The sequence below is a fragment of the Schistocerca piceifrons genome, chromosome 2 (assembly GCF_021461385.2).
Source record: "Schistocerca piceifrons isolate TAMUIC-IGC-003096 chromosome 2, iqSchPice1.1, whole genome shotgun sequence".
Lineage (NCBI taxonomy): Eukaryota > Metazoa > Arthropoda > Insecta > Orthoptera > Acrididae > Schistocerca > Schistocerca piceifrons.
The window spans coordinates 896,124,388-896,142,235 of NC_060139.1; the positions used below are offsets into that span (position 1 = coordinate 896,124,388).

Here is a 17,848-nt window from a genome sequence, read left to right on the forward strand (position 1 = left end):
CCTAGCAGCTGAATTGCAGCACTTGCAGGCTGTGTTCCGCACGAACGATTACAACAACCAGCAGATAAAACAGGCCTTAATACCGAAGAAGTCGAGACCGCAGCATTCCGAGGACGAAGACAAACCGGTTGCGACAGCGATCATACCAGATGTCGGGAACACGTCGGCAAAGATCGGCAGAATACTCAGAAAATATGATGTCAAGTGCGTGTTTCGCCCTCCACCCAAAACGAAAACATTATTAGGATCAGTCAAGGACGACTTAGGACTCCGGAAACCGGGAGTTTAGATCATCCCTTGCCAGTGCAGGAAAATATAAAATATATATAGGACGGACCATCCGGACGGTACAGGAGAGATGTAGTGAACGCCACATAGACAACGCACAGCCGACCAAGTCCGCCGTGGCAGAGCACTGCATCTCACTTGGACATGACATGAACTTCGATGGCACAAAAGTGTTACAGCAGTCAATCACCTTCTGGGATTGTCTCCTCAAAGAGGCAGTGGAGATCCGGCTGCGTGACGAACTAATAAATAAAGACAGCGGTTTCAAGCTAAGCAAAATCTGGGATCCAGCTTTGAGTATGATTAAAACACAACGACAGTCAACACGGAAATCCGCTCCTGTCAGGACATCTGAAGAAGAAGAAGCATTGTCTCCACGACGGCAGAGTTCCGCAAGCCGCCGTAGCCGCGGAAGGACTGCGGCCCGTGATCTGTCGCGGGGCGTCGGCCTTCCCCCACCACCCAGCACCGCCCTTCCCCCACCACCCAGCGCCGTCCTTCCCCCACCACCCAGCGCCGTCCTTCCCCCACGACCGACCGCGGACCGCTCGGAAGCGCTCAGGAGGCTGCGGGAGAGCGGTGGAGATTGTATAAAGTCGGCAGCCATCAGAGATCAATCAGACACCAACAATGCCTGAAAATGGCAAGAAGTCGGCTTGCCGAAATATCGAGCTTTTTGGACGATGCTACCTGGCTAAATACTCGAGAAATTTTCAACACAGAGACAGTTGTTATAAAGTTTCTGCTGAACTTGAGCCGGCCGCTGTGGCCGAGTGGTTCTAGGCGCTTCAGTTCGGAACCGGCTGCTGCTACGGTCGCAGGTTCGAATCCTGCCTCACGCATGGATGTGTGTGATGTCCTTGGGTTAGTTAGCTTTAAGTAGTTTTAAGTCTACTGGACTGATAACTTCAGATGTCAAGTCCCATAGTGCTTAGAGCCATTTGAACCATTTTGCTGAACTTATACTTCAGTAAAGGCACAACATTCTACCTGAAGAGAACAGTTTGTTAATCAGTGCATCAAGTGATGCTTTAATGTTCACTGACAGAGGTATATTATCAAGCAATCCTGTGGCAAAGTACTGTGTCAAAGTTAAGTAAATCTTTTATTCTCTTATGTAATAAAGTGAAATTATATTACATGTGTTCTAGTTTGATAAGCTTTCTCCTAAAATTATCAAAGAACCCACAGTTTTGGCTGGACGAGAGTAGTTTCATCTGATCACAACACAAAGTTGGGTGAAAACAGAGGTGTTAATTTTTTGCAGTCACCAATATTGTTTTCTTCTTGCAAAACAGTTCAATCAAATAATTATGTATCAGAATTCCAAACCAAATCAACTGGTATTCTGCAAGGGACTATATTTAAAATATCTGTTTATTATATTTTAATTTGGTAATAGCCAATCTTCTCCTTTCTTCTTTGTGCATTGTTATAGAGGCTGAGGCAATACTGAGCACAGTGGGTGGCCGGATTCTCTTCTTGACGTCGCCCCTGCACCCCAGGATGGAGATCGTCTACACCATCTGTCTCCATCTAGAATAAAGCACACGTTCAAGTGCGAGATGGTTTCCTATATCTTTACGCAACGTGTATCCGAGGTGAGATGTGGGAACTAGCCCAGTATTTACATAGTGGATTGTGGGAAACTACCTACAAACCATATCCAATCTGGTTATCACACCGAGCTTCACCGTTAATTCGCCAGGTGGATTCGATCAGGCGTCGGTGCGATTCTTTACATCACAGATGAGGCTATCCGGGAGGGTTAAGGTATTTTGTTAACGAGACTGATATTTAAAATGCCTGTTGACTCTGAAAGGAAGACATCGCTAGTGCTGTTTTTAAGTTAAACTCTTCAGGTGAAAATGACAATCGTTGCTGCTGTTCTCTCATACAAACCAGTAGCGTGAGTGTAGTAGCTGTCGGTTAGATAATTTACTTTTCAACTTGGCACCATATTAGGCGCAACGGCTTGTAAGCAACAGTGATGTTTGTTTATTTACAAAATAAATTGACACAATAAGTTGACACTGTTGCTTTAAATTAATGAGTTGTCATACAACAAATCAGTCATTTTCAATCTGGACTCGGTACTCGAGCACAAAGATATATTTTTTCAACCATTCCGCGGATGGACATTAATTCATTTACGGATTTTATGAAATATGTTTTTACATGTGTCTGAGAAAGTGTCTTAACTGATCAGTAACGTCACAAAAAACTCCAAAGGAGTGTAATTCATCCAAGAGAGAGGTAAACCACGCTGTACTCTTCTCAATAGTTCTCTAATATTTCTGCACAACTCGTTACCGGTTTGTACAACCAGAGTGAGAACCTCGGAGGAATGTTGACTATTTTCTAGTGGCAGACGCTAGGGATAACAAGCGTAGCGTCAGGTAAAATCATTTCTTCAAAATTCAGATAGTGTACTCCTTCTTTTCACATCAGTCTTCTGACAGGTTTGATGTGCGCCGCGGTTACTTCCTCTCCTCTGCCTACATCATCATCATCTCACAGCAGTACTTATAACCAACATCCTCAGTTATTAGATGGATGCATTTCAGTATCCATTTTCCCCTCCTCAGTATTACGCAAGTTATTCCCTGATGTCTTAACACGTGTCCTAACGTTCTGCCTTTAGTTCATATTAGTGTTTTGCGCATATCCCTTTCCTCGCAGATTCTTCGAAGAAAATCCTCATTTTTAATCAATGCATACAATTTTTCAGATTCTTCAGTAATTCACGTGTCAAACGCTTCCATTCTCTTGTTTTCTGTTCTTCCCCTCACTACATTATTCTACGTACATCTATATTCTACATTCCGCCATACACCAGATGGCGCATGGTGGAGGGTGCTGCTGTTGGCAGCAAAACTTTCCTCCGTAATGCCTGAAACTGCCGCGCATCCAGGGTCTGGCCAACGTCAGGCAGTGTGGGCTATTCCTTATCACATCTGCATGGGTCTGAAAAGCGTGCAGACACTTTCCACAATTTTTATCGCCATCTTTTGACAGTGGTGCTGAACGACAGTTGCTCATGTTTTGTCAACAACGTTAGAAGGTCGTTTTGAAGATTATCTGACAGTGACGTGTTGTGTGATATACTATGGAAATTACCTTGATATTCGCATATAGCAGTTGCCATTTGTGTTATATTAAGCTGCAGAGATGTGCCGAAGTGTATTAGTTTAGTAATCTTTGTATGTATATAGCTGTTCTTGTGATTCAAAAGCTCTTACAGTACGCTATACGATAAATAATGAAATAAGAAAAACTGATCATTTCTCTCTCCTGTCTATTTCGTACTTAAAAAGCTTGCCAGTACTATCGGGGATACTTGCTCTTTCACGGAGGCGTTATGACTGCTATTGCTTGAATGCACCATCACGTATTTCAGAATAATCAAGGTAAGAAAATAAGGCGATACGATATGCACCCTCTGCCTTTTGATGTGCATTGAACTACTGATGCAGAATCTGTATTTTTTGAATCTCAGTGTGTCCGGATCTCTGCACCCAGATTGTGCACCATGTTCTCGAGTATACAATGAGGTGACAGAAGTTATCGCACAGCGATATGCTCATGTATAGATGGTGGTATTATCGCGCACACAGTGTTTAAAGGAGCAGTGCATTGGTGGAGGTGTCATTTGTACTCAGGTGATTCGTGTAAAAGGGTTTCCGACGTGTTTATGGCCGCATGACGAGAAGTAAGAGATTTTCATGGAGAGTAGTTGGAGCTAGACGTATGGGACATTCCATTTCAGAAATCGTTAGGGAGGCCCACAATGTCGAGACTATGCCAAGAATACCAAATTGAAGGCACTAACTCTTACCACAGACAGTGCAGTTGCTGACAGCCTTCACTTAACGACCGAGAGCAGCAAGGTCTATGTAGAGTTGTCAGTGCTAGCAGACAAGCAAAACTGCATGAAATAATCGTAGACACCGAACGTGTCCGTTAGCAAAGTGCGGTAAAATCTGGCGTTAATGGGCTATGACAAGAGACGAGCGACGCGAGTGCCTTTGTTGACAGAACGACATCGCCCGCTGCGCCTCTCCATTGCTTGTGACCACATCGGTTGGAGCACAGACGACTGAAAAACCGTGATCTGGTCAAATGTGTCCCGATTATCATTAGCAAAAGTTGATGGTAGGGTTCGAATATGGCCCATATTCCACGAAGCAATGGATCCAAGTTGTCAACAAGGCATTGTGCAAGCATGTGGTGGCTCCACAATGGTGTGGGCTGTATTTACGTGGAATGTACTTGGTCATCAAGTCCAAATGAACCGATCATTGTGAATGATAATGTTCAGCTACTTAGGGACCATTTGCAGTCGTTCATGGTCTTCCCGTTCCTAAACAACGATGCCATGTCACCGGCGATTGGTTTGAAGAACATTCTGGACAATTCGAGCGAATGATTTGACCAGCATGATCGCCTGACAGGAATCCTAACGAAAATTTGTGGGACAAGAAGTCAGGTCGCGCACAAAATCCTGAACCGGCAACACTTTCGAAACTATGGACGGCTACAGAGGCAGCTCTCTGGGATGTTAATGACATTGAAACAGAGGATGACACGCGTAAAGTTGAAATACTAAACATCTTTTTCCAAAGCTGTTTCACAGAGGAAGACCGTACTGCAATTCCTTCTCTAAATCGTCGCACGAACGAAAAAATAAATGTCCAAGGAATAGAAAAGCAACTGAAATCACTCAAGAGAGGAATGTCCACTGGACCTGATCGGATACCAATTCGATTCTACACAGAGTACGCGAAAGAACTTGCCGCCCCTCTAACAGCCCTTTACCGCAAGTCTCTAGAGAAGCGGAAGGTTCCAAACGATTGGAAAAGAGCACAGGTAGTTCCAGTTTTCTAAAAAGGTCGTCGAGCAGATGCGCAAAACTATAGGCCTATATCTCTGGCATAGAGCTGTTGTAGAATTTTAGAAAATGTTTTTTGCTCGCGTATCATGTCATTTCTGGAAACCTAGAATCTACTCAGTAGGAATCAACATGGATTCCGGAAACTGCGATCGTGTGAGACCCAACTCGCTTTATTTGTTCATGAGACCCAGAAAATATTAGATTAAGGTCCCAGGTAGATCCCATTTTCCTTGACTTCCGGAAGGCGTTCGATACAGTTCTGCACTGACTCCTGGTAAACAAAGTAAGAGCCTACGGAATATCAGACCAGCTGTGTGGCTGGATTGAAGAGTTTTTAGCAAACAGAACACAACATGTTGTTCTCAATGGAGAGACGTCTACAGACGTTAAAGTAACCTCTGGCGTGCCACTGGGGAGTGTTATGGGATCATTGCTTTTCACAATATACATAAATGACCTAGTAGATAGTGTCGGAAGTTCCGTGCGGAATTTCGCGGATGATGCTGTAGTATACAGAGAAGTTGCAGCATTAGAAAATTGCAGCGAAATGCAGGAAAATATGCAGTGGATAGGCACTTGGTGCAGGGAGCGGCAACTGACCCTTAACATAGACAAATGTAATGTATTTCGAATACATAAAAAGAAGGATCCTTTATTGTATGATTATATGATAGCGGAACAAACACTGGTAGCAGTTACTTCTGTAAAATATCTGGGAGTATGCGTACTGGACGATTTGAAGTGGAATGATCATATAAAATTAATTGTTGGTAAAGCGGGTGCCAGGTTGAGATTCATTGGGAGAGTCCTTAGAAAATGTAGTCCATCAACAAAGGAGGTGGCTTACAAAACACTCGTTCGACCTATACTTGAGTATTGCTCATCATTGTGTAATCCGTACCAGGTCGGATTGACAGAGGAGATAGAGAAGATCCAAAGAAGAGCGGCGCGTTTCGTCACAGGGTTATTTGGTAAACGTTATACCGTTACGGAGATTTTAGCAAACTCAAGTGGCAGACTCTGCAAGAGAGGCGCTCTGCATCGCGGTGTAGCTTGCTGCCCAGGTTTCGAGAGGGTGCGTTTCTGGATGAGGTATCGAATATACAGGGCGTTTCAAAAAGAAAGAGCAGATTTCAAACATTTATTTCTCAAAAACTACAAATGATAGAAACACAATTCAAACGTTTCTTGTCAGAGAAAGGTTCAAAGTTTTTCAATGGTCCGCGCAGAAGTTCCATGCAAATCCGCAGTGGCGCTGGCGTTTGTTTGTAGGAAAATGGCGACGACACCACAGGAACGATCATTTTGTGTGCTGCAATTTGCAAAGTTAGAGTCCATTGTTGGTGTGCAACGTGCATAAAGGACTGTGTTTATGTCCCACCTATGCCCGCTACTCTTCAAGAGGTACGACATCGAATTGTTGCGGCCGTGAATTCGGTAACTAAAGACCAGTTGCGTCGTGTGTGGCAAGAAATGAGATACCGGTTTGATATTTGTCGTGTAACAAATGGTGCTCATATTGAGGTACAGTTTTGATATTTGTTGTGTAACATTTGGTACTCATATTGAGTGAAGGACCGTTGGAATTGTGTTTCTATCATTTGTAGTTTTTGAGAAATAAATGTTTGAAATCTGCTCTTTCTTTTTGAAACGCCCTGTATTGCTTCCTCCTACTTATACCTCCCGAGGAGATCACGAGTGTAAAATCAGAGAGATTCGAGCACGCACGGAGGCTTTCCAGCAGTCGTTCTTCCCGCGAACCATACGCGAATGGAACGGGAAAGGGAGGTAATGACAGTGACACGTAATGTGCCCTCCGCCACACACCGCTGGTGGCTTGCGGAGTATAAATTTAGATGTAGATGTCATGGTCTCTGCGTTCCTAAACAACAATGTCATGTCTGCGGCGATTGGTTTGAAGATCATTCTGGACAATTCGAGCGAATGATTTGACAACCAAGATCGCCTGACATGAATCCTATCGCGCGAACCATACGCGAATGGAACAGGAAAGGGAGGTAATGACAGTGACACGTAATGTGCCCTCCGCCACACACCGCTGGGTGGCTTGCGGAGTATAAATTTAGGTGTAGATGTCATGGTCTCTGCGTTCCTAAACAACGATGTCATGTCTGCGGCGATTGGTTTGAAGATCATTCTGGGGAATTCGAGCGAATGATTTGACAACCAAGATCGCCTGACATGAATCCTATCGAACATTTGTGGAACAAGAGGTCAGGTCGTGCACAAAATCCTGCACCGGCAACACTTTTGAAATTATGGACGCCTACAGAGGCAGCATGGCTCAATATTTCTGCAGCGGGCTTCCAGAGATTTGTTGAGTCTATGCTATGTCGAGTTGTTGCATTGCACCGGGCAATAGGAGGACCGACAGAATATTAGGAGCGGTGTTGTGTGCCACGTGGCGGAGGAAACGTGGTGGCTAGCTGCGACACAATACAGTGGGGTGGCTATTCAAGGAACCCCACCGCCAGCCCATTCATGAGACTTCGCTGCCTAAGCCCAAGTAGGCAGAAATGAGTGACCGCCCCGTGTTCATATGCGCTGTTCACGCGGGGCTATATCGTAAGGCCAAGGAGCGTCGACTAGTTTCAGGTCCAACCTATGGGAATTAATCTGCGCTGTCTCCCGCGCACCCTAACCAAATCAATAAAAGGTGGACTGGCGACACGCCTGCAGCTCTCTGCGACGTACCTGCGATGGCAGCGCTGCAGGTGTTGAGAATGGCGAGTGCCAGCAGAGCGCAGTAGAGCGCCGGTTTCCTGCCCATGCGATCGCTGGCGACGCGGCCCGCCATGTACGCCGGCACCTCGATGGCCGCTTGCACCACCAGGTTCAGCACGGGGCTGTTGTCCACCGCGTTCGTCATCGTCAGCAGGGTCGAGTCGTACAGCACCATCATCGTCGTGCTGAAATGCAAAATGAGCCCAAGCTGCACTTCAGTTATCTGATCAGAGCCAACAATAAACGTGGCTAAATTGCAAAATAGAAATTTGTGGTAAGTCCTATGGGACTTAACTGCTGAGGTCTTCGGTCCCTAAGCTTACACACTACTTAATCCAACTTAAACTAAGTTACGCTAAAGACAACACACACACACCCATGCCCGAGGGAGGACTCGAACCTCCAACGGGAGCAGCCGGGCGAACCGTGGCTGCTAAATCGCAACCACCGTTGTCTGTTTGTATTACTGACCTCAACACCTCTTGTGGATTGAAGAGACCCTACATAACAGAATGCAGCATGTCATTCTCAATGAGAGAAGTCTTCCGAAGTAAGAGTGATTTCAGGTGTGCCACAGAGGGGTGTCGTACGACCGTTGCTATTCACAATATACATAAATGACCTTGTGGATAACATCGGAAGCTCACTGAGGCTTTTTGCGGATGATGCTATAGTATATCGAGAGGTTGTAACAATGGAAAATTGTACTGAAATGCAGGGGGATCTGCAACGAATTGACGCATGGTTAAGGAATGGCAATTGAATCTCAATGCAGACAAGTGTAATGTGCTGCGAATACATAGAAAGAAACATCCTTTAACATTTAGCTACAATATAGCAGGTCAGCAACTGAAAGCAGTTAATTCCATAAATTATCTGGGAATAGGCAGTAGGAGTGATTTAAAATGGAATGATCATATAAAGTTGATCGTCGGTAAGGCAGATGCCAGACAGAGATTCATTGGAAGAATCCTAAGGAAATGCAATCCGGAAACAAAGGAAGTAGGTTACAGTACACTTGTTCGTCCACTGCCTGAATACTGCTCATCGGTGTGGGAACCGTACCAGATAGGGTTGATAGAAGAGATAGAGAAGATCCAACGGAGAGCAGCGCGATTCGTTAGTAATCGCTTCGTTAGTAATCGCGAAAGCGTTACGGAGATGACAGATAAACTCCAGTGGAAGACTGCAGGAGAGACGCTCAGTAGCTCGCTACGGGCTTTTGTTGAAGTTTCGAGAACATACCTTCGCCGAGGATTCAAGCAGTATATTGCTCCCTCCTACGTATATCTCGCGAAGAGACCATGAGGATAAAATCATAGAGATTAGAGCCCACACAGAGGCACACCGACAATCTTTCTTTCCACGAACAATACGAGACTGGAATAGAACGGAGAACCGATAGAGGTACTTAAAGTACCCTCCACCACACACCGTCAAGTGGATTGCGGATTATGGATGTAGATGTAGATGTAGATCTAGATGTAGATGCCAGCTTCACTAAGATCTTTTTCACTTTTTTAATTGTTAATGGTTTTAGGCAAAGCTCTTTTGTCCAGATACAATAATGTGACATAATGATATAAACAGGACGTTTCTTTATTTCATTACCTTTCGGGCATGCATCCGGGTAGTATCGTTCCTTCTTCCGATATTTCAGGTCATAACCTTACAGCCATCCTCAAGGTGTGTCGCTGGCAGAATCTAAACCATTCGACACAATACCGCGGAGTAAACACGCATGAATCAAAGATAATACTGTCTGTGGCAAGATCGTCAGTCACAGGTAATCTTTATGATTCTAAAACTGAATCAAAGTAAATAGAGATTCACAAAATCTACAGTTGTTACGAATTATGAGGTTGATTATTAAAATTAAGGACATGTTGGAATGCCAGGCTGCGAAGACTGAGAACAGTAATTCCTCTGGGAACACAGCTGTGAAATGAATGACTTCCATCATTTGTCGAAGCGGAAACCCTGTTCTCGGTCGAGCAGGCTGTCTGCCAGCTGTATTTTCTTAGCTTCCTTAACCACTGAATCCCAGTAGGATGAGGCTGTGTCCATTATCTTGACTTTCCCGTAATCCTTGGAATATCCAGTGGACGTTCAGCCATCGCAGATTTGTTGGGGTGTAGAAAGCGGGTGTGTCGCTAGTGTTGGATGCGCCGCTCTTGATTGGACGTATTGTCTGTCCTAGGTGTCTTTTACTACTCTGACAGCTAATTTCATAAACACCCACCTTTCGTAAAAGCAGTTCCTCCACTGGAACTCCTAGAGGAGCTGCCGTCTTGGCCGGTGAGAGGAGGATCACATCCACTTTATGTTTCTTCATTATTCTGTCAGTTTCTGAGGAAACATTTCCAGTGTACCGTAGAAAGACTGTAGACTTAACACCTCTTTCTTCTTCCTCTTTCTTTCGTCGGACTAATGTTTTCTCTCAGTTTGATGTTTTGCACATATACTTTTTTACTGAATACCTCTTCCAAGTGTATCAATTCATCCTGTAGGCTGCCAGTGATGGACACAACATGGGACAATGTAGTAAAGTTTTATGTACGCTCATAGTTTGTGAAGGGGTGTGGCAGCTAGGCACCTCCAAGTACAGATCGTTATGAGTGGGCTTAACGTACACTGCCCTTGGTTTCTTTTATTCTTACATGTACAAAGTTTGATCTATGACTGATGCTCTCGTTGCTGTCAGTGTTTTCGCTACGCCACATATATTACTCCACAGTGTTGTGTCAAGTGACGGTTAAGCAAGATTAAGAACCCTTTTTTATGTTATATTCAAATGGAGGGGCAGAATATACTGACCGTGATACTCGACAGAGTCTACCACTGTGGCCCTGTACCTCTCTACTAGCGCTCAGGGGCAACAACGACGATTTCTGGCACACACACTGTTGGCTCTTCGTGGCTTGTAAAAGGACTGCCGTTCATGGTATTAGTTATGGCGAGATTAAACCTCCTGCTGACGTGAAGGTGGCAATCAGAACGACCGCGTAAATATTATGTCGAGATGATCATACGATCCTTCTGCAGATCTGACGACAATATCATCAGTTAACAAGCCGAGAAAGTTTACACAGTTATATCCTGTCAGGTGGCTTAAATTGACTTACTGGTAGATGGCTACCAGGCTGTGGTCTAGGAAGCCGGCACGTTACCTCAGCGTGTTCGGTCAGAGAGGCGCTGGGCTTCTGTAATAGAAAAACTGAGTGAGGGAATCAACGATCAACTTGAACAGATGTTCTGTGACGTCCCACAATCCAAACGCAAAGAACATTACTGAACAAAATGAAAAAAGGAGGGTAGCGTCTTTGATTAGTATTGAGAACGTCCTTGGTCCGGGGTTCGAACCCTGCCACCGCTCAAATTATGAATAAAAATCAGCATTGGCAGCCGCAGACTTCCGGCAAAGAAGTTACCCTCATTCTGCCAACGTCCTTGTCAAAGAGGGCAGAGGAGCGAACAGGGTTTCAGGGCACTCTCTTGCCCAAGGGGTGTGAAACTGACGCTAAAGGCGGAATAATCAGCACTGATCAACGGCATGAGGATGCAGAAAGAAATGGAAACTATTGCATTAAAAACAGGTAATGTGGCCTGTAATAGAAAAAAAATGCCACGATGGTCTCTCAATTGGCAAAAGATTCCGGAATAGTCCCCCACTCTGATCTCCGGGAGGGGAGTATCAAAGGGAAGGTGCCCATGAGAAAAAGATGCAATTACCAACGAAAGGATAATTCTAGGTATTGGGGGTTCAGTGAAGTGAAATGGAAAGAAGAGTGGTATAACGGGAGTAGAATCCATTATGAAGAGGAAAGTAGGACAGAGATTGTATGACTGTGAACAGTTCAGTGATAGCGTTGTTCTCATCAGAATCGACAACAAACCAACACCGTCAAGGATAGTTAGTTCTCATATAACGACAGTTCAGGTATACGTGCCGTTGTTGCAAGCCAAAGCTGAAGAGACAGAGAGAGTATATGAGAGTATATGAGAATACCAAACGAGTAATTCGGTACGTAAACGGAGATGAAAATCTAATAGTCATGGGGGACTGGAATGCACTTGTAGGGAAGGAGTGGAGGAAACGGTTGTGGGAGAGTATGGGCTTGGTACTAGGAATGAAAGAGGAGGAGGATTAAATAAGTTCTGTAACAAATTTCAGCTAGTAATGGCAAATAATCTGTTCAAGATTCATAAGAGGAGTAGATGTAATAGGAAATGACCGGGAGATAGGGAAGATTTCAGTTAGATTACATCATGGTCAGACAGATATTCCGATATTAAATACTGATTGTAAGACGTACGCAGATATAGACTCAGAACACAACGTAGAAATGATGAAGAGAAGGCTGAAGTTTAACAGATTAGTCATGAGAATCAGTACGCACAGGTTCAAATGGTTCAAATGGCTCTGAGCACTATGGGACTTAACTGCTGTGGTCATCAGTCCCCTAGAACTTAGAACTACTTAAACCTAACTAACCTAAGGACATCACACACATCCATGCCCGAGGCAGGATTCGAACCTGCGACCGTAGCAGTCACGCGGCTCCGGACTGCACGCCTAGAACCGCTAGACCACCGCGGCCGGCTCAGTACGCACAGGAGTGGGGTACTTAAGCACTAAGGAATGAAGAGATCCGCTTGAAGATATTTCAATAAGAAATAGCTCAGCAGGCAGTACAACTGAAGAAGAATGGACACCTCTAAAAAGGGCAGTCACAGAAGTTGAGAAGAAAAACAATGGTACAAAGATGGTAGATGTTATATCCTAGCCAGTAATGCCACCCGAGCCCGCTGCCAAAAGGTTGGCAGCATCAAAGTCCGGACGCCGTCCGCATAAGCAGCGCCAGCGAGACAGGAAATCGCCGCAAGTCTGCGCGCGCCACCGCTGGCTTCTGGTTCTTAAGCGCTGGAGTCGCGAGCGCTAGGACAGTTCTGTATTCGCCGCTCAGTTGTATACTCGCCACCGAATTGTGTACGTGCTAGTCAGTTGTGTGTTCATCGCAGCAGAGTTGTTGTTTGTCGTCAGCCGACGCTGACCTAGCCGCTCCGACTCGAACTAGACAGATTTCTGTAGACACGGAGTTCACTACTGTACTTCTGTATCTTCGTTAATAAAGATAAGTACCGACTTTTATTTAATCAGAGTGTTTGGGTTTTCATCTTTCTGTTCACTGTTCCAGCGGACCGGTCGGCCCGCTATTAAAAGTGTGGCGGTGACTTCGTAAGCCGTTTCTACAGCGAATTGCTTGTCGCTACGAACACCGCCACAAAAGTAGATCCGAAGAAACTATAGGTAACAGAAGAAATGCTTCAGTTGATCGAAGGAAGAAGGAAGTACAAAAATGTTCCGGGAAATTCTGGAATACAAAAATACAAATCGCTGAGGAAGAAAATAAACTTGAGGGGCAGGGATGCTAAATATGAGATAGCCGCATGCAAAAAGACGTGAAAAAATCGAAAAAGAAATGAATGTCGAAAGGACTGACTCAGCATATAGAAAAATTAAAAGAACCTTCGGTGAAATTAAAAGCAATGATTGTAAAATTAAGACGCTAATCCCACCGTTAAATGCAGAGGAGAGGGCGAGAAAATGGAAAAAATACACTAAAGGCGTCTATGAGGGAAGATCTGTCTGATGTGATAGAAAAAGAAACAGGAGTAGATTTAGAAGAGAAAAGGGATCCAGAGTTAGAACCATAATTCAAAAGAGCTTTGGAGGACTTATGATCAGTTAAGACAGAAGGGGTAAATAAGAATCCATCAGAATTTCGAAAATCACAGGGGGAAGTGGCAATAAAACGAGTATCACGTTCGTATGTAGAATGTATGAGTCTGGCGGTATACCATCTGACTTCGGCAAAAATATCGTCCTACTATTCCGGAAGCTGCAAGGGCTGACAATTGCGAGAATCATCGCACAATCAGCTTAACAGCTCATACATCCAAGTTGCTGAGAAAAATAATACACAGAACAATGCAAAACAATACTGAGGATGTGTTTTAGGACGATGAGTTTGGCTTTCGGAAATGTAAAAGCACCAGATAGGCAATTCTGACGCTGCGATTGATAATGGTAGTAAGACTGAAGACAAATCAAGATACATTCATAGGATTTGTCACCCGGAAGAAGCATTCGACATTGTCAAATGCTGTAAGGTGTTCGAAAATTTGAGGAAAGTAGGGCAAAGCTATAGGGAGAGACGGGTAATATACAGCATGTACAAGAGTCAAGAGGTAATAATAAGAGTGTGAGACTAAAAATGAAGTGCCCGGATTAAAAAGAGTGTAAGACAAGGATGTAGTCTGTTACCCCTACTGTTCAATCTATACATCGAAGAAATTGATGGAAATAAAAGAAGACTTTAGGAGTGAAATTAAAACTCAAGATGAACGGCTATCAACGATATGATTCGCTGATGACATTTCTATCATCAGTGAAAGTGAAGAAGAGCTGCAGGAACTGCTTAATGGAATGAATAATCTAATGGATACAGAACATGGATTGAGAGACAATCTAAAGAGACGAAAGTAATGAGAAGAAGCAGAAATGGGAACAGCGAGAAACTTAACATCTGGACTGATGGCAGCAAAATAACCCACGACAGACGAAGCTAGGACGTCAAAAACAGACTAACATTGGAGAAAAGAGTTTTTCTGGGCAAGAAAAGTCTTCTGTTGGTATCAAACAAAGGCCTTAATTTGAGGAAGAAATTTCTGAGAATGTGCGTTTGGAGCACAGTATTGTATGATAGTGAAATATGGACAGTAGGAAAAACGGAACAGAAGAGAATCGAAGCATTTGAGATGTGGTGCTACAGACGAACCTTGAAAATTAGGTGTACTGATAAGATAAGGAAAGCAGATGATCTGCGTAGAATCGGAGAGGGAAGAAAAATGTGGAAAACAATAGCAAGAAGAAGGGACAAGATGACAGGACATGTGTTAAGACATCAAGGAATGACTTCCATGGAACTAGAGGGACCTGTAGAGAGTAAAAACCGAGTAGGAAGACAGAGGCTTAAATACATCTAACAAATAATAGAGGTCGTAGGTTGCAAGTGCTACTCTGAGACGAAGACGTTGGCACAGGAGAATAATTCGTGAGGACCTGCATCAAACCAGTCAAAAGGCCGATGACTAAAAAAATTAAAACGGCAACATATAAACGAAACAAAGTACATGAAAACAAAGTCCATAAAAATAAGAGAACAATTGTATGAATATCGAGTCTTAGAAGTACCTTAACCTGATTACATCGTTACAATAAGAAACACAATTTTTAATATAAAACCTAATTTTCAGCTGACTAGCCAATATATGTGTGTGCCCATTAAAAGAGCACACTGTCAGCTTTTGTAACGTATACCAGGGGTCATTTGACCATCCGCTGGTAATGTAGGTCATAACTCAGAAGTGGTGTTCATGCGCAAATTCTTTGTATGGAATAAGAACGGTAAGGTGGATCGACTTTAAGACCAGAGCGACTATTGTTTTTGGACGTACTCCTCAATATATAGTGAATGAAAATAGACTTAATTTCCGTTTGTAAATGACTGTTTTGCCCATCTAGGGCAGTGTTGTCCGTCTTAAGATCACTTCTCCTAATTACCGAGTAAGCGGTCTTAACGAAGCTTCCGCTTTCACTCTCGTATTTTCTACAAATATGGATGCTGGGTAACACCCTGTGGCGAGTATGTTCAGTTTTGAAAAATAGCGTGAATTAAGTTGTCCGATTTTTTGATGTATCAAATTGGACTGCCCAATGTGTCAGTTCGCAGGCGTGTAACACGGTGCAAGAACAAAGCTTGTGAAAAAGAATCTAACCGAGAGGGACCAGAGACGAGCTACGCGTCTTGTCAATGAGAATTGTTTTCAAACTCGATAGGAATTACTGTTGTCAGTGAGCACAGGTCAACCTCGTCCACTTGAAGTGCTACATGTCGTTTCCAAAGCTAGGTTTCCATTGTGTTTTAAAAAGAAAGCTCACAATCACTGAATTTTAATGCTGAAACTACAGAAAAATTGAACGATGCTCATTTATAAGTGTAGATAGAGCAAGGAAGATATGCAACAATTAGAAGAAACTGGAAAACAAACAAACAGATCAGGGACCAAAGTAGAGTGGAAAAAATGACTAAATGTACACTTACAGAAATCGGAAGTGTTACACCATACATCGCTACACCGATATTTATGAAACTTGGTAGCGATGACCTAAACGAAACTGCTATTAAACGATTAAGCTTTTATTCCGTATGGAACTGACATCCATCATCAAGATTACTATGAGTTGTGACCACCACAGGCGCAAATACACTATCGTACTTGTTTGACATCTGAATGCCATCGTGGGCAATACCTTGCCATGCCTGAAATGTTTTGTTGTTGTGGTCTTCAGTCCAGAGACTGGTTTGATTCCGCTCTCCATGCTACTCTATCCTGTACAAGCTTCTTCATCTTCAGTACCTACTGCAACCTACATCCTTCTGAATCTGTTTAGTGTATTCATCTCTTGGTCTCCCTCTACGATTTTTACCCTCCGTGTTGCCCTCCAATACTAAATTGCTGATCCCTTGATGCCTCAGAACATGTCCTACCAACCGATCCCTTCTTCTAGTCAAGGCGTGCCACAAATTTCTCTTCTCCCCAATTCTGTTCAATACCTACTTATTAGTTATGTTATCTACCCATCTAATCTTCAGCATTCTTCTGTAGCACCACATTTCGAAAGCTTCAATTCTCTTCTTGTCCAAGCTGTTTATCGTCCACGTTTCACTTCCATACATGGCTACACTCCATACAAATACTTTCAGAAACGACTTCCTGACACTGAAATCTATATTCGATGCCTGAAATATGTGCTGTATTAGTTCATGACGGTTGCTGCCTGGAAGCTGGTTTGAAAGTAGTCTCCCAATCGGGTCCGTGATGTGCTCTATGGGTGACAAATTTGGGAACTGAAAAGTCAAGGATACGTACATTATTCAAGGCTTCTGTAGTGTGAAATGCAGTGTTCGTTCTTGTATTTTCCTGCTGGGAAAACCACTTGTAGCTTGTTCATAATGGATATAAATACAGTTTCACCATTCTTGCCACATAATGGCGATAACATAGCCTCTCCCCCCAACAAACACCGTTCCAACCCTAAAACAAAATGCCAGGAGTTCTAGAAAGAAGGTCTCGGTAATCACAACTTCCTTCGAGTTTCGACCAGATCGTTCACCGACACGTCATCATAGATCTGACTGCCACAAACACAAGCGAAACTGATCATTTAACACCATTGAATGGCACTTAGTGCCCAGTTTGACTCTGGCCCCACAGCATTCCAGTCCCTGGAGTCAGTGCTATGTTTTCAGCGTTAAACGGCGCATAGTAAATTGAAAACTTAAGCAAGCTTTCAGTAATATGTTCCCGACACTTGGTGCTGACACAGTTCCCGTAACATGTGTTTGGATTTTAGCTATTATCATCCGTCTATTTTTCGGAACCAATCACCCTTCTAGAAAAACAGTGACTACTCTTGTTACCACACTGTTGTTCGGAATTCATCTCTTGATCAAACGTTCTGCAGTCATTACATTACACTCATCTGTCTGCGCAATCTGTGGGTCTGATGCTTCCATGTCACTCAAGGTAATTACTTCACTCATGCCAATGATTCGACCTTTTCTCTGGGAACGTTTTGTTGCAATATACACTTGAAAATTTCCAATAAACTCAACAACCACCATGCACTCAAAAAATTCTTCGTTGTGGGAATGGTTTTTTCTGCACTGAAAACATGCTCACGTACGGCTAAAAGATCAATCTACATATCCCATAGGCATGGAAAATCTGGAATACCAGTTTGGCAGCGTTCAGTCAAGGTGTTCGTACTATAAGACTTTCCACTTTTTATCA

General features: G+C 43.6%; 1 protein-coding gene across 1 annotated transcript in view; it reads right to left on the minus strand.

Annotated features, from left to right (window-relative positions):
- The window catches only part of LOC124777172 (solute carrier family 22 member 7-like), a 205,318-nt gene that overhangs the window by 16,278 nt on the left and 171,192 nt on the right, over positions 1 to 17,848 (minus strand). Inside the window, exon 9 of the mRNA XM_047252481.1 lies at positions 7,898 to 8,112. Coding sequence (XP_047108437.1) covers positions 7,898 to 8,112 — 215 coding nt within the window. The remainder of the gene's footprint in view (positions 1 to 7,897; positions 8,113 to 17,848) is intronic.